Below are 27,092 nucleotides of genomic sequence, written 5' to 3' on the forward strand. Positions count from 1 at the left end.
TTTTTAAGATCTGATAAATCTTTCCCATTTATATGAATGGTACTGCAGCCAGCACTGTACCAATCAACCCATAGCTTCATGTCTAATGGCCAGCAATGCCATTTGCACAGGGAAAGATTACAGTACAAATCTCTGTACCGCTCTCTGCCAATACCTCTCAGAATTCACATACCTCCCAACTGTCACGATTCCGTCGGGACAGTCCCGATTTTCGGGTCCTGTCCCGACGTCCCACCCGCGGCAGGCATTGTCCCGCTGCGGGGGGTGGCAGTTGGGAGACCCCCCAATCTAGTAGAATAGACGCTGTGCGCATGCGCACAGTGTCTATTCTCGTATGAAAATGAGGTCGCGGCTAATTAGCATAAGCCGCGCCCTTATTTGCATACGCCCTGCCCCCTTTTCGGGCGCTCGCGCGGCGCGAAGCCGCGCGAGTGTCCCTATTTCCTCCGTATAGAAGTTGGGAGGTATGAATTCATGAAGCAAATTTGGGACAAAAGAGCACACCCCTGCTCTGTCCACGTAATGCTCAGACATATTCAAAGAATCACATTTGCTTGGCTATGACCTGTTGTGTCTTGTTCCTTGTATATCTGAACTATTGTGACAAATGGAGTGCTGGATGGGACAGCTGAAACTAAAACAGATTACCAACATCAACAAACAAAAGCAGGACTGGTGCAATACTGTGCATCTTTTTCTTGACATTCTTAATAAAGTTTAATATTACATTTTTTTTTTCAATTTTGTACACAAAAAAAACAGTTTGGTAAATATCAAAAACCGTTTTGTTGTAAAACAAACACTACACTTCATTCAGTGTGATTCAGCATCATTATAAAGTGCATCTACTTTAATAAAACATAGGACATTACTACCATAAACGGTACTGGTGTATTCTCCGGGCGCCGATACATCACATCACATGCCACTACTTAAGGCATGCGATGCGATTGTACCCGATATTGAGCCATTCCCGGGAGGAGTGTACAATTTTAATATCGCGTCGCATCGCATGCCTTAACTAGTGGCATAGGTAAATGCGTTAACTAGTGGCATGCGATGCAACGCCAACCCGAAGCGTGGCGAGCCCGCAAGGGGCAGCGGTTCGCGTCCTCCGACCTTTTCATACCCCCATTATCCACGTCGGCGTGGAGTTGATTTTATATAGTGTGGCAAGCGCAGCGAGCCACCGAGCCCGAAGCGTGGCGAGCGCAGCGTATTACTTCACATGTATTCCGCGTCCCCTCGCCACACTTCGGGCTCGGTGGCTTGCTGCGCTCGCCACACTATATAAAATCAACTCCACTCCGACATGGATAGTGGGGGTATGAAAAGGTCGGAGGACGCGTACTCACCACGCTTCGGGTTTGCGTTGATACTGGGATGGCGTTAACAATGGGGGGCCATTTAACATAGTAATCACCCATCAGGGTGGGTGTACAATCAAAAATCGGGTCTGGGGGGGCATTTAACATAAGAAGCAGGCATCTGGGTGCCTGTGTTAAAAATCGGGTCCAATCGCGTCGCATCGCATGCGATATGATTGTATGCGATGCGGCGCAATTTTTTAATGTGCAATGAAAAAAATCGGGTGCCCGGATAATACACAAGTACCCCATAAACTGTAAAATGCAGCTATTGGCTACTAAACAGTGGAGGTAGGATACTGCAGCCAAACAGAGCCTCAAATGACATAAGAGAATAAATCATTCAACCAGGACCGTGCAGACAATAGTTACCAGAGAAAGATATGGAAGAAAAAAAAAAAGACTGGAAAACGTATCCCACGTCAACATAAAGATGGTAAATTGGGAAGCAGGGGCAAGCTGGAAAAATCTATGTTTTGCTAATAGGATACCTCTTGCGTGGATCTAGAGGAGCCTATGTGTACTGCATTTGAGATTGAAAAAAGTGGAACCTCTACAGAGAACTGTGAAATTTGCTGAGGTCGCTTAATACTTTGAGGAGATAATATATGTCTATGGGTATCCTCAGTAAATAGCAGCTGCTGCAGTCACTCCTTGTAGGTAACGCTTAACGCTTGCATTTGAACAAGTTGGACAATCCTTTCTCCTAGGTAATTACTTTCTTCATGGCCTCCACAACAGAACAGGGAAGATAGTAATGTGAATGAGATCATATGATCAGCTCACAGCATGGTGCCAGAAGTGTGACAGAGGAGGCTCAGATCAGCATACAGTGAGGACTGCTTTGCATCCATTGAAATAAAACAGATACAGAAAATTTGTATTAACAAAGCAATAAATTAATATTTAGTTGTCCATTGTCTTTCAGTCCCTCTTGGCCAGTTCACAGTCCCTCTTGACACGGGAGAAAGGTCCCAATTCCTTGCAGAATATAAAGTCCCAGAGCACACGCCCCCATGATGTATGGTGCGGTAGTGTGTCGTAATACTCAGCAGCAATTTTGCGTACCTGTCAGAAATAAGAGAGGAGAAGGTTTAGTTATGGCACCTGGTAAACATTCTTATTTTGTCAAATCAGTGGCCCAGTAGGCCGGAGATTACAGTTTACGTCAAGGGGACTTGTCGCACTCTGCAGAAGGGGCGTGTCTAGCTCCATATATGGATGAATCTATGCTTAAATGCTTGTTGCAAGTTATTTTTTTTATATATATATATATATATATATATATATATATATATATATATATATATATATATATATATAACAGTAGTAACAATATATTTTGCTAAGTTTTGCAAGTATTTATACTAATGTTGCAGTCTGCAATATGGAGTTTCTTGTTTTCAACTACTGTATATAGTCGCTGTGATATTTTTCTTTTCACTCAGCATAATATACATGATAAATTTGCATCCTATGCAATAAATTCCAAATGCAATTTGACCTTGTGTGAATACATCCCTAATCATCCAATTTTTTTTTTTTTTTTCTGTAATAAATGTTATTTTATTGAGAACACTGGACTGTCTGGATGTTGTAGGCACTTCCTCAATTTATTGTATGTGCTTTTTAGCATACTATTATAGCATTAGCCAAATGAGTATGGACACCAATTACTCTAATTAAACAAATGTGTTTAACTACAGTATGATTAGGAGCATTAATTATTACCCCAAGTCACAACTCACTAGCAGGGCAGCAGCACACTGTGGATGAGTGCACACCAACACAGATAAGGAGATCATGTGTTGATGTCTCTCGTCTGTTAGGGGTTCCCACAAGGGGCGGATTATGAGTGTCATCGGCACGGACTTACTGAGCAACTACAGGTAATCACAGTGATTACAGCAAACCACTGTCCTAGTGGCAGCCCCTTAGAGAATCCATGAGATTAGGAGTACTATGCAGGACAACATGAGATTAATGGCAAAAATGGAAACCTCCTGCACCATGTGGGAGTTTTGACAACTATAAAAAAAAGGGGTCTATTGACGAAGGGTCTGATTCTTAGCCAGACAGATCTGCCCACAGTGCAATTGGGCAGCGTTTAATACAGCTCATGCAGTTCTAACTATTTTTTAAGATATTTTCCCAAGGACTGCAATCAACTGCGGATGAATAGGTCCCTACATTTCTAATTTCTGGTGGCATTAGAACTTTTGCCCTTTTATAAGCAGACCCCTATATAAGAATCAGAGTGAAAAAATTAAATCAGAAAAATGACAGAGGGGAACTACTTGCAGGCAGCCACGTATCGAATATGAGGGGGTGCCAGAGGGAAATGTGGAGAAAATGGAAATTAGGACAGAAAATGGACAGTAGTCTAGTTCACTATAAGTGGCATATTTATTAAAGTGTGCGTTTTTATAAATGGAGATGTTGTTCATAGCAACCAGATCCTAGATATTCTCTTCTAGAGGGCACTAGGTAAATAAGTAGAGCATAATTGGTTGCTATGGCAACATCTTCACTTCTAAAATCACACTCGTTAGTCAATAAAAGCATTTAATCAATGTGTGCCAATTTTTTGATGGACTCACACTGGAGTACCAGGCCCTCAGAGTCAGCCTATACGTGGCTTATTCAATTACCTGCTGGACCTGCCATTCTGCTGCAACTATACCCGGAGCTATTCAATTACTGCCAGCTACCATGTATGGTAAGTCCCATGGGTGCCCTTAAATGCTCCAAAGGCTGCAAGGAAGAGATGGGTTAACTACACCCTCTAAGGCAGCTAAAGTGGGAGGGAACTGGGTGGAACAGAGTTCCACACACTGTTATGCTAGGTGGCACTCCATTTCACCTCCACCATGGCCCAGCATAGTAATTCCAGCAGACAAAAGCCTGCATCACCACCCACCCACGTCAATAGATGATGCTGGCGGAACTATGGTTACTAAAGAGCTACAGCCACCCCCCCCCTTCCTCAGGTTCTAAAGGCTCAACGGTTCTACTCCACCTGCATACAGGTGTTTGCCTCTCCTCAGGACCCAGCAGCTTCCTTTTCCAGCACAGCATATGTGATGTTATGCCGTCAACACTGATGAAGTGGAGAGGAGCCACCGAAAGCAGCAGACTATGTTCATGCTGGGAGAGACAAGGATAGAAGGAGCTGGAGGGTCACAGTGAGATGGGGAAGCTGCTGGATTGACACAGGGCATGGAGCTACTGGAAGGACACTGCTGGAGTGACAGAGGCAGAGATGTGTATAAAGGGCACTACTACTGTGAGCATTATGTGTGCAAGGGGGACCACTTTTGACATTAGGTGTACAGGCATCACTACTGTGGGCTTTATGTGTACGTGGCGCTACTACTGAGAAAATTGTGTATAAGGGACACTAGTTTTGTGTCATAACATGTATAAGGGGTACTATTGTGTAGTGTAATGTGAATAAGGGGCATTACTGAGTTATGCCAATAAGGTGCACTACAATGTGGTGCACTGTGGCTCAGGGGCATTACATGCAGTGTAATGTGAATAAAAGTGTACAACTGTATGGTGTCATTTGAATTGGGGTTTACTACTGTGTGACTTTGTCCCTTTCACATGAGACCAAAATATAGGAGGTAAGGAACACATTTATGGTTTACAGGGAGGATGGCCAAAAAACTCCTTGCACTGACCCTGTGTCCGCTCAATGGTGGTGGTGGTGGAGGTGGAGGGGGGGTTAAGTGGTTGGAGAAAGTAGTTCCACCACCTCTCCAGGACCACTTTAAGCCCTTCTCTGTGGATTACCGTGTGGGGTAATGCCATAGCTCTGGGCACTTAACCTGGTATCTATCAGTCACTGCACATATGAATTGCCAAATAACTGAATCATTCCTGGCATTAAACGCAGAGGCTGTGGGGTGTGTACAGTCAATATCAGTAACAATGCGTGCTTCCAGGCATCGTTAATGCCATCTCCCGTCTGCTAAGCAGGCAGGTCAGTTTGGCCATATAGCCAAATATCTGCATGTTTAGTGGGTCCCAGTGACGATAATTAACAATATAGTTTCCAGCGGAACATGGAAGAACATGACAAGAGAAACACCATGCACAGAAGTCTAGTTCACTAGAAGTGGTATATTTATTAAAGTGCGTGTTTCTATAAGTGGAGTTATCGCTCACAGCAACCAGATTCTAGATATTATCTTCAAGATAAATGATAAGTAGAATAAGATTCTGTACAGCAACAGTAACATAAATCAGACCAAGAATGAATGATCAGCACAATGTAGAGGTATGTAACCTTCATATTATACTTTGCTAATCTTCCGATGCAGCAGAAGAGTCTGCCGAATGAAGAAAAGTAGTTGTACAGCAAAATTGTGTCATTACTGACCTTTGTGTGGCTGTAGCATTTATGATGCGATTAGCTAATGTTTTACAAAGCTTCCGAGATCATTATATGCTGAGTTCAGAGTCTGACTACCTGCACTGTATGAAAACTGAACTATACTTTGAAACCTGCTCTGTTGCTGCAACTCGAGTTAACAAGTAACCATGATTTCCACTGTATGGCCAGGTACCTTACGTTACTGAGCTCTTTATGTGTACACAGCCTGGAGATATAGATCAATAGGTAAACCTTAACTACAAAGACAATAAAATGCCCTGCCTCTGTGGAGGGCAGGGGCCAAGTTGGGACTCCAGAGACAATCTTCCATTTCAGCAGAAAACATACCGCCACAGGAATAGCAGTGATTGCTCGAAGTGCAATTTACACAGCATTTACAATGGCGGAGCGGATTGACCAATATATTTCACGTCTTAGAAATGGTCCATACTCAACCTCAGTAGGCCAGCCCAGTGTGAGGGAAGCCTGGAGCCACCCCCATGGTCCTAGAGAAATTACAACTTCATCAGGAGTAAACACTCACGTGATACACACAAATTCAGCCAAATGGATTAGTTGGCATGACTGGCATGACTTTGAGTGAGGGTGCCAATCTCTTACTTGAAATGGACTGATTTTATGATGCACATAAATTCATTGTTAGAGGGTGCTGGATGTTGGCTTTAGCACATCTCTAGAATAAAATAATTTCCAGTGAGATGCTGTCACCCCAAGCAATGACCTGTTTAAAAAAATACTAGTTGCATTTTGTGAAGCGTTGATGTAATGTCTCATGTTCAACCACAGTGAGACAAGATAGGCGAAGAGAACAAAATAAACAAACACCCACAAGGTAGTAATGGACGGCCTTGACTGTTTATGGATGGCCTTGACGTTCTATGGCTCATCACAACATGGCACGTGCCACAGTATCTCTCCCATGGATGGAGCTTCTCTCTTAAAGAACTGGGAGCTTTATTGATTCAAGGTCCTAACACTTGCAGCAGAAACCCATTTGCAATACAAATGGTTGGCTGAAATCTAGGAATGGAATGACAGGGCCCTCACAGAATACTTTGTGAAGTTGTATAATACAATAAAACCCCATCAGATCTACGGATAGTGGCGGAGGCCAATTCATTCTTAAGCCAATGAAGTGAATCAGGGACTGCATCCTGGATCATACTAGAAGGATTTCACCAGCCATGACATCTTCAAACAGATGGGCAGCCAGGCTAAGGGTTGTGGCCTATTTTAAATGGGTCAATCAAACCATGTGCTAAGGAAGTCTATTCGTAAACTGTTTGAGTGCCATGGCTTCCACAACCTGCCTGAAAGTGTGGGTTATTGGCTGTAGCTTCTTGTAGGCAAGGGTAAATGTGGCAGACTGCAGAATTGTGTTTTGTTAGACATGGGCAATGTCTACAGTAGGGTAGAGGAAGACGGGCAGGAGATTTCAAAACTCCCATTCATTTTAACATTCACCTTTCCCGGCAGCTCAACGGGGGGCACTTTATACAAGCGATAAATTGCATGCAGTTTATCGCATGTTAAAATGGAACATGAAGGCCAAATCTTATGTGAGCCCTGCAGGGGAGCGCAAAGGAAATCTGGTCCGACTTGTCCATACGCCTAGGGTATGGGGGCCTTAAAGCTCATTTTCAATTCAAACACCAATTTCGTGTATTGTCCGTAACTCCAGAAACATAAATACATTCCAACAGCCACATTGGTACTTGTGTAGTTTCACGGCGCCGCCGCGCGCACACTCTGTCTCTGAAACTTGGCAGCCTGCCAGTGGCTCTGTTTAACTGTGCGCGTGCCGCTCTAGCTGTAAGCTACGTATTGTCAGCTTACGTTATCAACGTAGTGCCGGGCAGCAGCAGCATTGCGCTGACAGGTCACTGTGGTACTTGTAGTTCCACAGTGAAATAGGCAGCCCTGCGCACCGCTGACAACGGGGGCATGTAAAACTGGACACCCCGGGCACACCCCGGCACACCGCTATCAAAGGGTGAGTCCCCAATGCAGATGCTAAATTTAGACGCAAAAGCGTCAGAAAACCGGACTACCTGCTAGCCGCTAACAAGCCGGGGTTTCTGGACTTAGACGCTAAAGCGTCTGAAACCGGTCTAACTGCTAGCCGCTAACAAGCCGAGGGTTTCTGGACTTAGACGCTAAAGCCTCTGAATTTAGTTGGGACTAGGGGTACATCTAAATTTAGACGCTAAAGCATCTAAATTTAGTTGGGTCTAGGGGTACACTATTAGTAGTAGTACGTTTATTTATAAGGCGCCGCAAAGTGTCCGCAGCGCCGTACATAGCAAACAAAAAAAACAAATTACAAGGTAACGTACAGGGTGTGTTGAAAAATACAATATAAATAGGGGTATAGCTGGTAGAACTAAAATCAGCATCAGTTCAGAAGTAAGTGTGGAAATTGTCGAGGAGACTGAAGATGAAGTAGAGGAAGGGAAGAACAGGACAGGAGCACAGGTGAGGTAATGAGGTAGGGTGAGAACATGAGGAAGGAGGACCCTACTCATAAGAGTTAACATACTAAAAATAGGTGGGTGGACGAACGAAATACAATAGGATAAGTAGGAACGGAGGGGAACGGAGGCAGGATAGGAGGATCAAAAGAGGTTAGGAGGAGGGATAGGCTTTTTTTAGGCTAGTCGAAAAAATGGGTTTTGAGGGAGCGCTTGAAGGAGGTAAGGGAATCAGATAGGGAAGAAGGGAATCAGATAGCCTGATGGGTGGCGGGAGGTTGTTCCAGTGCAGGGGGGCAGCGCGAGAGAAGTCTTGGACACGGGAGTGGGAGGAGGTGAGAGGTCAGTCGGCGGTCAGCGATGGAGCGAAGAGGACGGGAGGGAGTGTGGATAGAGATCAGTGAAGAGATGTAGGGAGCTGTGGAGGAGGAGAGAGCCTTGTAGGTGGTGGTGAGGAGTGTAAAGAGAACTCGGAAAGGAATGGGGAGCCTGTGAAGAGATAGACAGAGGGGGGAGGCGGAGGTAGAGCGGCGGGAGAGGAAGATGAGCCTAGCAGCAGCGTTAAGAATGGATTGGAGAGGTGCGAGGCGGGTGAGAGGTAGCCCAGAAAGAAGGATGTTGCAGTAGTCAAGGCAGGAGATGACAAGAGAGTGAATGAGAATTTTGGTCGCGTCAGTGGAGAGGAATGGTCTGATGCGTGAGATGTTGCGTAGGTGAAAGCGGCAAGACTGTGAGAGAGCACGAATGTGGGGGGTGAAAGAGAGGGAGGAGTCAATGATGACACCGAGGCAGCGCGTTTGGTCGGTGGAGGTGATCTCGGTTTCACCAATGCTGATGAAAATAGTGGGAGAAGAGGGGATGTTCGGGGGATGGAAGATTAGAAGTTCAGTTTTAGCCATGTTTAGTTTCAGGAAGCGTTGGGTCATCCAGGCTGAGATGGCCGTGAGGCATTCGGAGACCTTGGACAGGAGTGATGGGGATAAGTCGGGGGAGGAGAGATAGATTAGGGTATCATCAGCATAAAGGTGGTAATGAAAACCATAGGAGCTGATGAGGGTGCCCAGAGAGGTGGTGTAGAGGGAGAAGAGGAGAGGGCCAAGGACTGACCCTTGGGGAACACCGACTGGCTGCGGGGTAGTAGGAGAGAAGGAGCTCGGAGTGGAGACGGAGAAGGAGCGATCGGAGAGGTATGAGGTGAACCAGGAGAAGACCGTGCCAGTGATGCCAAAGGAGCGGAGGGTGTTGAGCAGGAGAGGGTGGTCAACAGTGTCAAAGGCAGCCGACAAATCAAGCTGGATGAGGATAGAGAAGAGGCCTTTGGATTTAGCCGATAGTAGATCGTTAGTGACTTTGGTCAGGGCAGTTTCAGTGGAATGTAAAGGGCGGAACCCGGATTGGAGGGGGTCTAGAATGGAGTTAGCAGTAAGGTGGCTTAGGAGACGATTATAGGTCAGACGTTCTAGGAGCTTGGAGGCAAAAGGGAGGAGGGAGATGGGCCTGTAGTTGGATGGAGAGTTGGGGTCCAGATTTGTTTTTTTGAGAATTGGGGAGACAAGAGCGTGTTTGAAGGAGGAAGGGAAGATCCCAGAGGATAGGGAAAGATTAAAGAGGTGAGCCAGGTGAGAGCAGACTGACAGACTGAGACGACGGATAATATTGGAGGGGATAGGATCGAGCGGGCAGGTGGAGGGAGAAGCGGATTGAAGGAAAGAGTGGACTTCAGCAGCAGTGGTGGGGTAAAATGAGGACAGGGGTTGGAAGGAGGGGAATGGAGATGTAGGAGGGGAGGAGGGAGAGGGTGAGGTCATGGCAGCAGTGATGGCAGTCCTGAGAGAGGAGATTTTGGTTGAAAAGTAGGTAGCAAAATCAGCGGCTATTAAAACCTGTCCACAGTGCCACTAGTCGACGCAACAGCTGTCGACCGTGTAAATCCCACTATCCACGCCAACCCGAAGCGTGGCAAACGTAGCGAGCTCCGTGAGGGGCGGCGGTATGCGTCCTACGACCTTTTCATACCCCCACTATCCACATCGGCGTGGAGTTGAGAATAGAAAGTGTGGCGAGCGCAGCGAGCCCGAAGCGTGGCGAGCACAGTGAGCCCCGCGAGGGGATGCGGACACCTGTGAAGCCCGCGAAGGGATGCGGATACCGTTGTCAGCGGTGCGCAGGGCTGCCTATTTGACTGTGGAACTACAAGTACCACAGTGACCTGTCAGCGCCTGGGCAGCCCAATGCTAATAACGTAAGCTGACAATACGTAGTTTACAGCTAGAGCACAGTTAAACAGAGCTAGAGCGGCACGCGCACAGTTAAACAGAGCTTCTGGCAGGCTGCCAAGTTTCAGAGACAGAGTGTGCGCGCGGCGGCGCCGTGAAACTACACAAGTACCGCCACATTATTATGCCCCATTGACGGAACAACAAACTCAGCAGCACATGAACAGGAGCGAGATTACTGTTGGCTGGGAGTGGTGGGATTATAAACTATATTTACTCTGCCATAGCGTAGCACTGCGTGAGCCAGCATCCGACATTCCTTAGTGATCCTATTGATTCTGGATCTTATAATGAACAAAACCTACCCAGGGTCACCGTAGCACACTTTCCAACATTTTAAGCAACCCCATGTATTAGGCTGTGACATTTTTTTAGAAAACTTGGTAAAATATTTAATAAACTAAACACTATAAAAACCCAAAGTTACGATACTGTGAAAAACATAAAAAAGCTCGGTGGTATTTGGGTTGCTAAGGGAAACAGTTATGGAAGGTTTACAAATGCATTATATTAAAATAGCAGGTACAGATGCAAATACACTTATGAGCGCTTAGATTTAGGACTTTTAGATAGATTATAAAATCCCCAAAAACTATTTAACTTTTAGTTGTTTGTATACCCAGTGAATTATGCTCTGCATACACTTTTTATAATGTGTATTTTCAGTCTACTTTCTGTATTAGTCTATCTTTGAGAAAATATACCATGTTTCTATGTAAACTATGTTCTCCATGACAATACCCTATTCACTATTATACAGTATATACTATTCAGTTGACATTTCCCTGGTTTCAACTGCCACTTGCAGTAACCCGTCTGCACTTCCTCTGTGCTCAGTTTAAAAGTTTCTAGAGGTAAGATTTAGAATGATACAGATTATATTGGGCCTGATTCATGTGCCACAATGGGTATGTGAAGGTAGCCATAGCGATTATTTATTCACAAAATAATTTAGTATTCACTTAAACGCTGGTGATCAGTGACAGTTTCTAGGGTGTGTCCACATCATACTTCCAGCTGCCATACTGCGTGATCAAAGGGTTACTCAGAAAGTTGATGTTTGACCGATGAGCGAGCAACAGTTGCATCTTTGTACCCTATTTAAACTGTGCTGCAGCCCATCCTCTGGAGCCACCAGTGCCTAGGTCTGTAGGATTGACCAGATACCATTCATGTTCCATGATCAGGTTATGTTAAGTAGGTGTGGTGCCTTAAAGTTGTATAGAGTTGTGTCCGAATCTAGGAGGCTCCAAGTCTACTGAGTAAAGGGAGACCAGACCAACGCCTCCTCTGTAATTACTAGTCAAGTACAATATATAAAGTCCATAGAGCAACTCAATATAAGTCATGGGATCAGATGACGCACAACTGCTGTCTAAAATCAACTGACCCTCCTGTAAGAACATAATTTCTGAGCAACACAGAGTACACTGCAGTTATAGCTGGGAACTTACCTCTGGGAGCTTGCTCCCTGGGATACTTGGAAAGTCATGATGCTCCATGTGGTAGCCAACATTGAAGGTTAGCAGGTTGAGTGGTCCATAATAAGAGTAGGTTTCATATCCCTTTAAAAACATGTAATGCTCCGCTATAAAATGTCCCGATATTGGATGTAACCCCATTGACAGAATGGATCCAGCCAGTAAGTACACAACAGGCTTCAATCCCCACAAGCTGTATATCATAAAGTCGAAGGAAAACTGAACAACTGTATTGATCGCCTCCATTTGGGTTACGGGTTTGGGATTAAGATAGAGTGGACGTAAGACATAGAGCAGAGGTTGTAGAAAGATCCAAATAACCTTACGCAAAGGGGTGCAGAAAAAGCGCCCCTCAAAGTCTGTGGGGATGTCCACATCCAGGATATCACCCCCAAGGTATCTGTGATGGTCTATGTGGTATTTCTTGAAGGACGTTGAGTAGGGCACGCCAATGGGGAGGTTAGCAAATATGCCAAAGAAGCGATTCCACCGAGCGGACTTGTTACCAAAAGCAACATTGTGGGAGATGTCATGGATGGCAAGAGTCAGTGAATGGTTGATTACACCACCAAAAGCGTAGGAAAAGAAAAACAGCCACTTCCACGGGAGATCAGAGACTAGGTAGCAGCAGAGAACCTGCACAAGGACCATGCAGGAGACAGTCCACTTAAGTTGTGGGTCAGGTCCCATCAAGTTCTTGATCTGAGGATATTTAGCTGAAAAAAAAAAATAATGTTAAGTCAGAGGGTATAATAACAAGGAGCTGATCCAGTCTATATACAACATATGTAGCAAAGTTTTTTTCTGAGGATCGCAGAAGATACTCTATACAGTACAACCCTAATAATCGGCTACGGTGTACATTACCTAGACCAACATTTCTACTATAGTAGAGTATGGGGCTTATTTCTCGATGAGTAATAAAACTCATTGTGAATGATAAATAGTACTCCAGCCAATCAGTTTTAAACCGCCAGGTAATTGACAAATGACAGTGGATTAGGTCGATTGGTCGTCAATGCTTAGTTCGCCAGTAAAAAGGTCCACACGGTCTAGGTCGCCAATGATAAAAGACACAAGCAAAATATTGATACGGTTTTCATGATTTTTAAAAAAATCTACTTGTTCTTACTTCATGATCCCAGTGGGCATAGATGTATAATATAATAGTGTGCAAAGCGCAGTGAGGCACCGTGCCCGAAGCATGGTGAGTGCAGCAAGCCATGCGAGGGAACACTTACACTAACACATTGTCCATGTCCACATAGACACCAAAACACATGAAAACTCATGTCAACCTTTTCCAGTGTCAACCATTGACATGTTGATCTTGGTACTTGTGTATTATCACGGCGCCCACGATTTCCATCGTAGGGCATTGTATCAGTCGTATTGCATCGCATGCGATCCGATCGCATGCAATGCGATACGACCCGATTTTTAATTGTACAGGCACCCTGATGGGTGATTACTATGTTAAATGCACCCCCATTGTTAACGCCACCCCCACTATCAACGCCAACCCAAAGCGTGGCAAGCGCAGCGAGCCCGCTATCCACGTCGGCGTGGAGTTGATTTTAGATACAGATGGAGCCAGCCTCCCTCTTGCTGGCGAGATTGTCTCCACTGGTGATTCGCCAGCGGCGAGGCGCTCTATCTGGCTGAGACGCGCGTGCATCTCACACGCACGCGCGTCTCAGTTTCCAAGCGGTGGGGCGACGGGAACCCTGTCCGTCTCCACTTCAGGGAGACGGACAGGGTTAGGTGGGAGAGCGGGGAGGCAGTGGGGACCCTGGGTGACCGCCGGCGCGTCCCCTTTCGCAGATCAGATGGCGGCTGGTGGGGGATGGCGGCTGGCGATTCTTCCGCCATCCCCTGCAAGAGCGAGGCCCGCTCCATCTGTAGTGTGGCGAGCGCAGCAAGCCACCGAGCCTGAAGCGTGGCGAGTGCAGCGAGCCCCGCGAGGGGATGCGGATTACTTCACATGTATTCCGCGTGTGCTCGACACGCTTCGGGCTTGGTGGCTCGCCACACTATCTAAAATCAACTCCACGCTGACGTGGATAGTGGGGGTATGAAAAGGTCGTAGGACGCATACCGTTCCGAAAGGTGTGGTATAAGGTTCCGACAGTCGGGATCCCGACAGTCATTAGCCCGACGTCGGGTTCCCGACTGCCCGGACTCAGACAGCATGGTGAGCACAACAAAGCCCCTTGCGGGCTTGCTGCGCTCGCCACGCTGTGGGCACGGTGGCTCTCTACGCTCGCCACCTATTCGATTCTCCCTCTATGGGGGTCGTGGACCCCCACAAGGGAAAATAGCGGGTGGCCGTCGGGCACCCGTCTGTTGGAGTTTTGACAGTCAGGATCCCAACGTCGGGTAAATGACTGTCGGAACCGCGTCCAGCACCCGTTCCGATGGTGGTGGTGGGGGGGTCTAAGCATATGCAGACCCCACTGTGAAAATGCCTTTGGCGAGTGTCACACTAGCCAAGACATTAGCAATTGTAGGGAAGGGAGGGAGCGGAGTCAGGGGGAGCGCCCAGCATTGTATGGGCGTCTCCATGAAAATGCTGGGTGTTCCCCTGGGAACGCAGGCGTGGCGTTCCCTGCTCGGGGCGGGCGGATGACTTCACATGATGCCCGGCTCCAATTCAGCGATCAGGAGGCGAAATAAATGTCAGTTCAGACCGACTTATCTGCGAACGGCAGAAAAATCATTCAATGGTGAGCGACCATCGAATGTTTTTTCGGCTGGGTGGCCGCATGCGTTGAGATGTGATCATGCACACATCCCCTCGCATGCTACCGAAGAGATTCGGGAGGCGCTTACCCACTCACTAGGCAATGAATATATACGTGGGTCTGAATCAGGCCCCTGGTACCTAAGAGCTGTATATGCAGTGACTGGTTCCCACCTACATACTACATAAGCAGTAGCGACTCCTAATTGACTTTCGCAAGGTGGCTGTGTGGTTGCTATGGGCAACTTGTCCACTTTATCTCCCACAGAGGTTTGATACTTCTCCCATGGGCAATTTCACTGATTTAAGTTATAGGTTGTATACAGTATTGTTCGATCATGCAAATAAAACATTTCCATTGTAGAACTGCAGCAGTTTATAAGTTACCACAACAGTATAGCATCAGATCTGCTCCTTGCATCTTAAGGTCATTGTTAATTATTATCAGGATATTATTATTTATTAACAGCTTCTTATATAGCGCACACATATTCCACTTTACAGAGAATATTTGAACATTCACATCAGTCCATGCCCCAGTGGAGCTTACACTCTATATTCCCTACCACATGTGGAACTGGGAGATGATTTGTTCACTAATACCTCTTTTCCACCCAAATCCCGTAATGCCATGGCATTGGGAACATGGATCCAAGCCAAGTCGGATATAGGATTTGCACGTTTACACTGCGGTGCCTACCCGCAGTGTAAAGGGGGGTGGCGCTTGGAGATGACATCATCTCCAAGTGCCAGGACCGCTAATTGCCGCGCAAGCCCAGCACCGAGGTAAGCTGCTTGGCTCACCTCCCTGCCTCTGTTGCAGTCTGCATAGCCCCCCCCCCCCCCCCCATCCGACCTACGGACACTGCAGTCCGGAGGTTGGGGCTCCCACATTGATGTAAACGTTAGCCGGTTTGGATGACCCGGTGTACCCGTTGACACTGCCCTGTACCCAGGTCCTGCCTGTGTTCTACCCTGGTCTGGACCTGGGTAGAAGTCCCGTGTAAAGGACCATGGCTTAATCCCTTTTACACTGCTGCTATCCCGGGTCGAGGAGGATTTTTTGCGGCGGTGTAAAAGGGGTATAACAGGCCTATACTTATGACACGCGGGCATGTACTGAGGCTCTGCGGAAAATAAATTCTGTACTGAATTAAGAGGATTCTTCACCATTAGAAAAATTCTGGAACTCATTGCCGGTCGGGGTGGTTACAGCAACTACTATTAATGAATTTAAATCAAAACTGGACACATTTTTGGCCACTAAGGGAATCCTATAGATATGACTTACTCAAGTCAGTAGTTACAAGTCAGATACATTGAACTTGATGGACTAACGTAATTTTTTCAGCCTTAATTGCTATGTTACTAATTACTATGTATGTACAGTACATGTACACACAGACATTCTAGGGTTAATTTGTTGGGAGCAAATTAACCAGTATATTTTTAGATTGTGGGAGGAAACCCGGATATGGCCATAATCCTACTAAAGGAAGGAACCAATTACTAAATTTTCTCAATCCCTTGTACAAGTGACAAGTGACTGAAACCTAAAGATGTACATTAGGTGTGACTATGATTTTTGTTGTCCCTGGATCAAAATGCAGCCAGACAGGTTTAGAAAGATGGTTCCTAATACATACACGCCCTACTGACATTTCTCATTAGGGATTATCTACATGATAAGCAAATCATTTACTATACAATGCAGAGCAAATCAGGTGCAGGTGAGTCACCAGTAACTGCGGCTACAATTCTCATACATAATTCACTGTAAGGATTTGGACTCTGCAGTTACACCCCTCACACACAGGTAATAAGCAGCACCGCCTCTTAGCTGCAGGGTGTCTCAGGTGTAGGGGACACAAGGAGATGCATAACAATTTGCCTTAGTTATCAAGTAGAAAAAAGTTAATTAGCCTACTTGTTGGCCTCCAAAAATGTCCACCAGTGTGCTAACAGTAATCCCCCCCCCCCCCCAGATGTTGACATTACCCACCTTTCAATAGTTTAAGGATGCCCCATTTAAACCATGTTGACATCATGGTGCCAACATTTTGAACATGGACATGGTTACTGTAGACTATTTGACCGAATACCGTTATTATGAGGAAAAGGGTTTGGCTTTTTGTCTGTGACATATACAGTAAAAGTTTGGACCCCTGCTGCATTTGACACTGTTGACCACTCACTTCTAATACAAATGTAGCCTTGGACTTTTCGATAAACATGGGAAAAGTTGGATCTCATCTTCTTCTCTTCCTGGACCCACCTCCACTCTGTTCCCTCTATCCTTTGGACAGCGGCGTAGCTACGTTTTGGGTGCCCCCCAAACCCCCCCAATCCCCCGCAGCCTCACCTTTCGCGCTGGTCCCGGCGGCTCCGTTCTTCTGCTGAGGACCACCACAAAATGGCCGCCCCCATACAGCAGACAGTTTCTGTCTGCTGTATGGGGGCGGCCATTTTCTGGTGGTCCTCAGCAGAAGAACGGAGCCGCCGGGTCCAGCGAAATAGGTAAGCCTGCGGGGGATTGGGGGGAGGTGTAACTATAGCATACCTCCCAACGGTCACGATTTTAGAGGGACAGTCCCGATTTTCGGGTCCTGTCCCTCTGTCCCACCCGCGGCAGGCATTGTCCCGCTGCGGGGAGGTGGCAGTTGGGAGACCCCCCAATCTAGTAGAATAGACGCTGTGCGCATGCGCACAGCGTCTATTCTCGTATGAAAATGAGGTCGCGGCTAATTAGCATAAGCCGCGCCCTCATTTGCATACCCCCCCGCCCCCCTTTCGGGCGATGCCGCGCGAGTGTCCCTATTTCTTCAAGCCAAATGTTGGGAGGTATGCTATAGCACCGCAGCCCCCGGCGCCCCCATATGCACAGCGCCCCCCCGCGCGGTGGCTGCGGTGCTATAGTTACGCCACTGCCTTTGGAGTGCAAAGCAGTGGTCTTAAGTCCTCTGGTCTATCTGTTCCACGTCTCTTGGAAAACGCATGAACTTGTTTGGACTTCAATTTCACCTCTCTGCGGATGATACCCATACTTGCTTACCCTCTTCAGATCACTCACCATCAGTGTTGGCCCATGCCTCTAAATGTCTTTCTGCTACTCCATCTGAGATATCATTCAGCCACCTTAAATTTTCAAATATTAAGTTAATAAATTTTCCCTCCAGCCAACCTCAGTTACCTACCGGATATTTAACTTTTCCTGAGAGCACAACTTTAATCCTTAACCGTCAAGTTCATTACTGAAGTTGCACCCTTAGTTTAGAAATAAGCTTTGTTTCTCTTATCCGATATGTATCCATGCTTTGCACGTGGAAGCTATTACCAGCGAGAACTGGCAAATCTTTCTAATGGGTCAGTCTACTGCCAGCAATAATGCTGTTATTACTGGGTGTGGCACCTTTGATGTGTAGGGCATAAAACTTTCTAAATGGCCGTAAGGCTTTTCTCCCATTATCCTATTACATACATGGGCTACGATGTTATGATCAAACATCATCATCCCACAGATTACTCGGGGGCAAATGGGGGTGAGCTGACTGAAGGAGGGTACGGGCTGGGGGGGGTGCCTGTTGAGTCACCGACAGTCTGGATCCCGACTTACATGGGCTATTTTTCCCCACCATAGAGGAAGAATAGAATAGGTGTCAAGTGCAATGAGCGACCAAGCCTGCAGCGTGGCAAGTGCAAGAAGCCTGGAAGGGGCTTGAATGCGCTCGCCCCGTCGGGATTCCGATGTCTGAGAAACAATTGTCGGAATCTCGACTGTTAGAGGGTTATAACACCATACCCAGGCTGGGGAGGAGAACTTGCTAGTTTTGCCAGGAGGCTAGCAGTGTGTCATGATTTTCAGAAGCCCCCTGCCCATTCTGGAACTGTAGCCAAGTATGTATTACATTTATGTGGTGCTTGCCATTTTAATTATTAATAAACAGACCCCATGTGCGGGATCTAATGCCCAGGATTGTATTGCAATATGCAATCCTTTTGGAAGTATGTATATAACTGCAGACACTGGGACAACCGTCCCTACGATCTGCTTCGCTGGGTGCCGAGGGTCTGCGCATGCTTGGTTAGTGCTGACCACATTGCCCCGTCAGCAGTGCAGTCTGTAGGGCATAGGCTACCACCATCTCGGAATGGTGGTAGCCCCGGGACCCGAGTTGATGCTTCCGGCATTGCATCCCCTGCAGAGCAGGAGGGATCAGAGACTCATGCTGCGGTCCCTCCTAAATTCATTCGGGGGATACTTAATATTTGCGGCTAACTCCAGAAAATGGGTGTTTTCGGGGAATTAGCAACAAATATTATATGATAAATGTGCCCCTAATCATATACGGATTTACAGTAATTATTATTACTATGATTATTGAGTGATATTGCCATCTGACATGATGATGAATGAGGGACTCACTGCTATGGTTACATGTACAGTTTCAGAAAACTAATGGAGAAATAGAACGAAAAAAATTACTTAAAAATGGTTATAGCAAATATTTCTAAATAACCAGAAAGCAGAAAGCGGAAGACTTGCCCACTATTCTGGGTGGCAAGGAGTGCCATCTGATTTGCCCCTGCCTCCCAGCTGTTTCGGGAGAGTAGTCAAGTACGATTACAGTACTAAGGCCCTTATTCAGATCTGATCGCAGTACAACTTTGTTCTCAAAATGGGCAAAACCATGTGCACTGCAGGTGGGGCAGATGTAACATGTGAGTTAAATTTGGGTTGGGTGTGTCGAAACTGAAATCTAAATTGCAGTGTAAAAATAATGCAGCCAGTATTTTCCCTGCACAGAAACAATGTAACTCTCTCCATACGTCACATCTGCCCCCCTGCAGTGCAGCATGGTTTTGCCCATTTTGAGAACAAATTTGTACTGCAATCAAATCTGAATAAGGGCCTAAGGGAATGTGTGCAGAAGTATATGGATAAGGAGATGTTACTTCTGGCAGCTTCGTTGTACAAAAGCATTATCTAACAACAAACTTTGCTACTTAATGAACCAGTTCGTCCAGCTTTTGTTATTACTTCCACCATGGCCTGAACTGGAATAAAGCAATATTGTTACACAATGCCATTGACAAGCTCTTAAATAACAGCTACAGTAACATCTGAAAAGTGATCAGGAGTAGGAATCAATGCATGGCAACCCTTCCTAAACAGATCACTGTCTACACTACCATAATGAAACATTGATAAGTAGCCAACCGAAGGAGGACCTTAAAACAACGCAAAATGGCTTCTCAACAAAGCACTGCTGTAAAGTAATAGGTATGAAACAGTGCCTTTGGAACGCAGCTATCTCATACCTCCCAACTGTCACGCTTACCGCGGGAACGTCCCGATATTCGGGGACATTCCCGCGTCCCGCCCGGGGCCGCCATTGTCCCGCGGTGGGGGGGACAGTTGGGAGCCCCCCAGCTTGCCGAGAATAGACGCTGTGCGCATGCGCACAGCATCTATTCAGCGCCGACGAGCGGTGAAAACGGCGCGTCACCCTGTGAGGCCACGCCCCTTTTCTCGAGGCCGCGCCCCCTTTTCGGGAGCACCGAAGTTGGGAGGTATGGCTATCTCCATCTGAATGCAAATACTGTAGGTAGGTTCTGCAGGTTCATGGAGCCCACATTAAAGTAAATAACAGTAACAGTCCTCATCTGAACAAAGGCGGCAGTGGTGGGTAAAAGTCTTCCCACCTTATATTAAACGGGTGCCAGACGGGGTCCCGACAGGCATTCACCCGACGTCGGGATCCCGACTGTCAAAACACAGACAGCCGGGTTCCCGATGGCCGTCGGCTATTTTCCCTCGTGGGGGTCCACGACCCCCATAGAGGGAGAATAGAATAGGTGGCTCGTGCCCACAGCGTGGCAAGCCCGCAAGGGGCTTGGTGGCGCTCGCCATGCTGTCTGGGTCCGGCCAGTCGGGATAATGACTGTCGGGATCCCGACTGTCAGACCCCTATACCACACCCATATTAAACAGAGGTACACTGGATACAAGAGATCCAGCTCTATTCTATTCAGTTTACACCAAGGTGGTGATTCTAATCCCCTCAGAATGGGGTGAATTTGTCCCCATTCCAAAGGTTGGGGGACTGTGCATGGTTTTTTACGAGCATGTGCAGGTCCCCTTTGAGAACGGCTTCGGCAACTTGCTTAGATCGCCGGGATCGTGGCGGGCGTCGCTCATGGGAATGCGTATGGGACAATTTGTGCCGGGGGCGGACAGCTGTGTAAGCCGCCCACCCTGTCTATGTCCCGGTGGCCGCAAATAAAAGTCAGTTTCCAGTGACTTTTAGTGGCGAAGTTAGGATAAATCATTTGATGTTCGGCGACCATTGAATTACTTCTCCGGCAACATGCGAGGGGAAGTGTCTTCATTACACATCCCCTCGCATGGTAGCGATGGGACACAGCGGCGAGGGGGAAGGGTATACGGCAGAGAGGGCTTTCTGGCAGACCAGAATCAGCTCCCAAATCCTTTGTGCTGACAAATGGGGAAGGCCCATCACACTGAGATGTCTTCAAGCATAAACAAGTATCAGAAGAGGAAATAAATAAAATGATTCAAAAGAAATGTGTGTTGTTGTTTTTTAAATAAACTAGGGTTTATTTATTAAGATGGGAATTCTATTGAAGATGGGATGTTGCTGTGGACAACCAGATTCTATTACATTCTAGAAGGTGCTAAATAAATAAGTAGATTCTGATTGGTTTCCCATAGCAACATCACATTTGAAATCAAACCCCCATCTTAGTAAATAAACCCCTTTGTATTTACAGTCTTCATATGTATTATACACTACACAGATTTGTAATTGTAACACTCCAAAGACACAGTCAGCGACATTTTATGTAGATTAATGAGCTTGCTCTTACGGTGTAAAACTTAAAAATCTTTTTAAATATATATTAATTTCCTAACGCTGTCAAAAGTTGCCTTATCTCCACAAAATATACAGCTCACTAATCATTCCCAACTAAACCAATATTTGCTAAATTACAGCAGGCACGGATGCAGGCTTCTCTGTGCAGGTAAAGTGAATTCTACATTTGCTATTGTTTCCAATAGGAGTACAGTTTATCAAAACAAAAAAAAATCATTCTGTGTTTGCTTACTGCACACTGCCATTACTGTGTGAAAGTCTGTCACACATCCCTAGTCACCTTGCATGATAATGTAATATGTAACCATTAACAGTTGTATGTGGTTCTCCATTTCTTAAAAACAGGCAAAATGGAGTAAGGTCCTTATCAGTACTGTAGTTTTAGCGGTCAGTCCAATTATTCGCAATGATCTCACAGGTGCAAGTCATTGTGGCAACGGCCTCACTTTACGGCGGCTGAGATTCGCATGAAAGTGCTCACTGCCCCATAGGACTCAAAACACTTTTGTGAGACCTCAAAACAAATCCACAAAATTATTACAGAACAGCTGTGTACAGTATCTAGACTAGATTTAATGGGGCAGATGTATTTAGCTTTAACAAGAGTTAAATCCAAGGGAGATAAGGAGAGATAAACGTCCAGCCAATCACCTGCTAACTGCCATGTTACAGGCTGTGTTTGAAAAAAAGTCAGAAAGGAGCTGATTGGCTGGACATTTATCTCTCCTTATCACCCTTGGATTTAACTCTTGTTAAGGCTTAATACATCTGCCCCACTATCGCTAATTGATAACTAATTTTTTGTCCCACCAACAAAATGGCTGCCTCAGCTTTGTGTATGCAACAGTTGCACTTGTATTCAGTTCAGGTACAACAAAGCTTTGTGTTGTTTCCAATAATAAAAAAAATTAAATAAATAAGTAATAAGCTGTTCTCACTTCTGTATTATATCTTCATTCCTGACAAGCATGGTTGCTAGCAACAAGAGCCCATTCCTAAGGCAAAGGTATACGCATTGGTGTCTATATAGAGTTGCATCTCCTAAACAAATCAACGGCGGTGGAGCCAATAGCAGAAGGTTACTATTCGTGACAAGAACAGTTGAGTTGTCAAGGGATGACCACTCCCTGTCTGGATGATACTGCACAATGGTAAAGAGGGTCCCCTTTTCTATACTGCTCTAGAGTCCCACGGCTGCTTAGAAGTTCTGGAGCCATGGTCAGTAACCAGTGGAGAGGGACTTTTTGGATTGATTTTGCGTTTTATTTGAAGTCCTTTTTCCATGAAAGCAATCTTCCAATACCACAGACCAATAAAGGTGGTGTCCTCCTGCTCCATTAGTACACCCATATAAGTATATATACTGGCAATTAAGCTAGTGATATAATTCAGGTTCTTGAAAGAGAAGGGTAATATTGATTAAGAAAAAAAAGGTACTTATGCAATATAGTGGCATACAATTCATGCGATGCGATTTTTCATTGTAAAGACCTGATTTTGAATTGTATAGTCACCCATGGGTGATTTCATACCCTCACTATCCAACTACGCATGGAGTTGATTGTATATAGTGTGGAGAGCGCAGAGAGCCACCGAGCCCGAAGCGTGGCGAGCGCAGCGAGGGGACGCAGAATACATGTAAAGTAATCAGCGTGCGCTCGCCATGCTTCAGGCTCGGTGGCTCGCTGCGCTCACCACACTATATAAAATCAACTCCATGCGTAGTTGGATAGTGGGGGGTATGAAATCACCCATGGTTGACTATGCAATTAAAAATCGGGTCTTTACAATGAAAAATCGGATCGCATGCCTTAAGTAGTGGCATGCAATGAAAAAAATCGGGCGCCCAGATAATACATAAGTACAGAAAAAAAACATTGTTTTCTCAGGACACTGAATGATACCAGATATTTTTTAATTACAGTCATTATGTTTGCGTCACTGTATATAGCTTTTGTATATAGCTCTGGCTTCCTATCACATACATTTATTAACACTTTCGTTTTTTTTACTAGTGTGCTGCTCTGGGCTTTCTGGCTTACGCAGATTTTTGGGGTGCTGAACCCCACACCTAAATTAAGGAATAGGAACCCCAAATACTCAAAGAAGCCTTGATAAATGGCTTTGGGGCTTACCCATGTATGTAGCTAAGATCTCTAAATTCTATTACCATATGGTTTCTCAATCTGGTTACTTGCATCATTCAGTGTGCTGGGGGAAACCACGTGCTTTTTTCATACCCATAGAAGTGTATACGGCATACTCACCTAAAATCTCTTTCCTTCGGTCCGTGTGTGGTTGGTCTGTGTAAACCCACTCAAAGTTATCCCTGACCACCTGGTTCCCCATGATGCTTCACCCTGCAGAATACACAAAAGGTAAACTTTATCACTTGCTGAATGAATTATACTTCAAAGCAGTGGCGTAACTAGATATCCGTAAACCCCATAGCAAAAGTTTTTTTTATTTGAATGTATATAACAAATGTGAGCGACGCTGGCTTTTTTGGTGGATATTTGCACAGTTCTCACACAGATGTTGACACACAAAGGGTTAGTTACATTTTAGGCTCGATGTGTGCTATAGAAAGGGGGGCTTAGACTGCACACCGGAATTGTAAAAATAGAGGAAAAAACTTACTAAGATGGGAGTTCTATTTCACATGGGATGTTGCAATAGGCAACCAATCAAAATCTACTTATTTACTTAGCACCTTCTACAATATAATAGACAGTATCTGATTGGTTGCCCATGTGAAATAAAACTCCCTTCTTAGTAAATTTCCCCCAGAAAAAGATGCTACCATGCTGATACTTGTAGTGCCATTCCTGAAAAAGAAAATACAGGTGCACACTCTAAAGCACTAAGGACACTGGTTGTAACCCGACAATTACCATGGAGCATACATGAGGTATTTTGTGCATGTATACCCAAACACAAGTATATTTTGCTGTAATAAATGAATAAATGTGTATATACACAGGATAGCATAGTTTAAGCATTAAAGCAATTTCAACATATAAAACATGGTCTCTGACAGAACAAAAACCCAATGCGAAAAAAGGTTTATGCCATCTCATACTGCAATATGCCGTGCAATTGAAACATTCACCAATGGCGATTAACTAACCCGGTTTGCAGGTTACCTAATACAGTGGTTCTCAACGTCGGTCCTCAAGGACCCCCAACAGCGCACCACACATTCACAATTGAAATACTTAGCTCCACCTGTGATCTTTTAAAATGTGTCAGTGAATAATGAGTGCACCTGCTGGGTGACCTGGAAAACATGCAATGTTGGGGTCCTGAGGACCCAGGTTGAGAACCACTGACCTTATACTTGTTTATTGGTGCTAACAAACAAACAAAAAAACATAACATACGAAGACAATACAACTGTAAACAGAGAAGTTCACCAATAGCTAATAAACCAACAAGTGGGGTATCGGTAACACTACTGACAATACATACTCTAGGTACATTACCTGCAAGGTGTCCTGGTGTCACTGCAGCTACCTGGAATCAGAGGGAGAGAGAGACAGGTAGAAAGGTGTGTGACTGGTGTCATCAGGGAGGGGAGGCTCTGTTTCACCCCATACTCTGCACTCTTATAGGATACGCCTTGCATCAATAGGAAAAAAAAAAAAACCTTTTACAGATAAGATATCCATGTGACTACAAGTATAACCTGTTGCTCTTTTAATCCTCTGCATTCTGCCCAGTGCAATGTCACACCCTGCCACTGTCATCTGTCCAACCTGTTCAGCCACCTGCTGCAAGGGTAGAAATATAGCTTTCCAAATAGATAGTTCAAGGTAGGAATTTCACACCTTTATGTTATTTTACAATTGTAATTATATATACAAAAAAAAAAACCAAGGACTTCATCATATCCATTGTATGATATATATATATATATATATATATATATATAGGGACGTAGGTGCGGCACTCGGTCAATCACTCCTGAGCAGTGATTGACCGAGTGCCGCACCTACGTCCCTGATGACGAAGTAAATTATTAAACTTCGAAACGTTGATCCAGCTCCGCATCTGTGTCCGTTATTCGATGTGAGTGCCGCCCTACAAACCGACTAGGAGTGATTGACCGAGTGCCGCACCTACGTCCCTATACTACTTTCTCCGTGAGGGCACCGGACAAAGCATCTTACAGTCGTTTGGAGTGCCGGACCACAAATATTATATATATATATATATATACACACATACATATATATATATTATATATATATATATATATATATATATATATATATATATATATATATATATATATATATATATATATACATACATACATACATAGAGAGAGAGAGAGAGAGCAAGGGTTTGGCACTCCTTGTGACAAAAATGCAGCTACGCCGGTGCCAGCACAAAACGGATATAGAAGACTTGCGGTGGGGCACTCGTGGCAATTGTAGAGAAGCAAAAAGATTTGCCAGCTGGTTTTCAAGCTTGAACACGAGTGCCCCACCGCAAGTCTTCTATATATATATATATATATATATATATATATATATATATATATATATATATATATATATATATTTTGATAAGGAATAACTATAAGTAAGTCTTGGTTGTTGTTTTTTTTTACCAGGTTAACAGCATACCGTGTAAACAGCATAGGCAAGGATGGTTACAGCATACAGATGTCACAGCATAGTACAAATTCCTCAGTATGTACCACTGGTCCCTACTGTAGCCCACATAATTGGCCTAACACCTGGGTAGCTGTTCGACCATCATGAGCAAAAACCTCCTGTCCTGGAAACACTTATATCAGAAAGCCACAGGTGCTACTAATTAGCCCAACCCTGATCACATCAGTTAGGAAACTTACAATGGTCCTAATTTTCCTACTGCTGCTCTAAAACCTGATCTGGATTCTCCACATTATCCTCATGTGGCAATATGCTGTATCTGCCACAAATATTTTATATGCAGCCAGTAATAAATCTATGTTCTCTAGCACTCTGCCAGCTATGAAACTACTCCACAAAAGCAATTTTTGTGGCGATTTACATTTCTGCTTATACCACTCTGTGTGCCCACTAACCCCATGCAGACCCGATTTCCAGTAATTCACTATAGTTTCACTAACACAGTCACTATACTGTTGCGTCTATCTTTCTAATATTCAGCGTTCAAATGGATGCGTTAAAAACGTATGCTTTTACACTGCAAGTCTATTCAAATGAAAACTGCACACAAAGAACTCCATCCACCAGTGCAATTTCTACTTCCCACACTTAGCAAAACCATGGGGTCCACTGGGCGGGAAACCCATGGCTTGGAGAAACTCCCCCCTGCTGGTCTCTCCTATAATGATATTGTGTCGCGATGCTCTAGGGTTCATTCTGAAAGTTGAAGTGCGATACTGGAGAAGCCGGTTGCTGTGGGTCATTTTAAAAATTAATAACGTTGGTATTCTA

General features: G+C 45.2%; 1 protein-coding gene across 4 annotated transcripts in view; it reads right to left on the bottom strand.

The window, feature by feature from the left end:
• Window positions 1-1,235: 1,235 nt before the first annotated feature.
• Window positions 1,236-27,092, bottom strand: part of LOC146035911 (sphingolipid delta(4)-desaturase/C4-monooxygenase DES2-like) — a 65,882-nt gene continuing 40,025 nt past the window's right edge. For 2 of the 4 annotated variants that reach the window (XM_083159621.1, XM_083159622.1), the window contains exons 2-5: window positions 25,122-25,152; window positions 23,904-23,996; window positions 11,971-12,713; window positions 1,237-2,435 (exon numbers count right to left, since the gene is read on the bottom strand). In XM_083159621.1, coding sequence (XP_083015747.1) covers window positions 2,292-2,435; window positions 11,971-12,713; window positions 23,904-23,985 — 969 coding nt within the window. In that variant the 5' untranslated portion in view covers window positions 23,986-23,996; window positions 25,122-25,152 and the 3' untranslated portion in view covers window positions 1,237-2,291. Of the gene's footprint in view, window positions 2,436-11,970; window positions 12,714-23,903; window positions 23,997-25,121; window positions 25,277-27,092 lie in introns of those variants that run through there. The other 2 variants (XM_083159620.1, XM_083159623.1) reach the window with 2 other exon arrangements.

Source organism: Crinia signifera, chromosome 9, assembly GCF_055691185.1.
Source record: "Crinia signifera chromosome 9, ASM5569118v1, whole genome shotgun sequence".
Taxonomy (NCBI): Eukaryota; Metazoa; Chordata; class Amphibia; order Anura; family Myobatrachidae; genus Crinia; species Crinia signifera.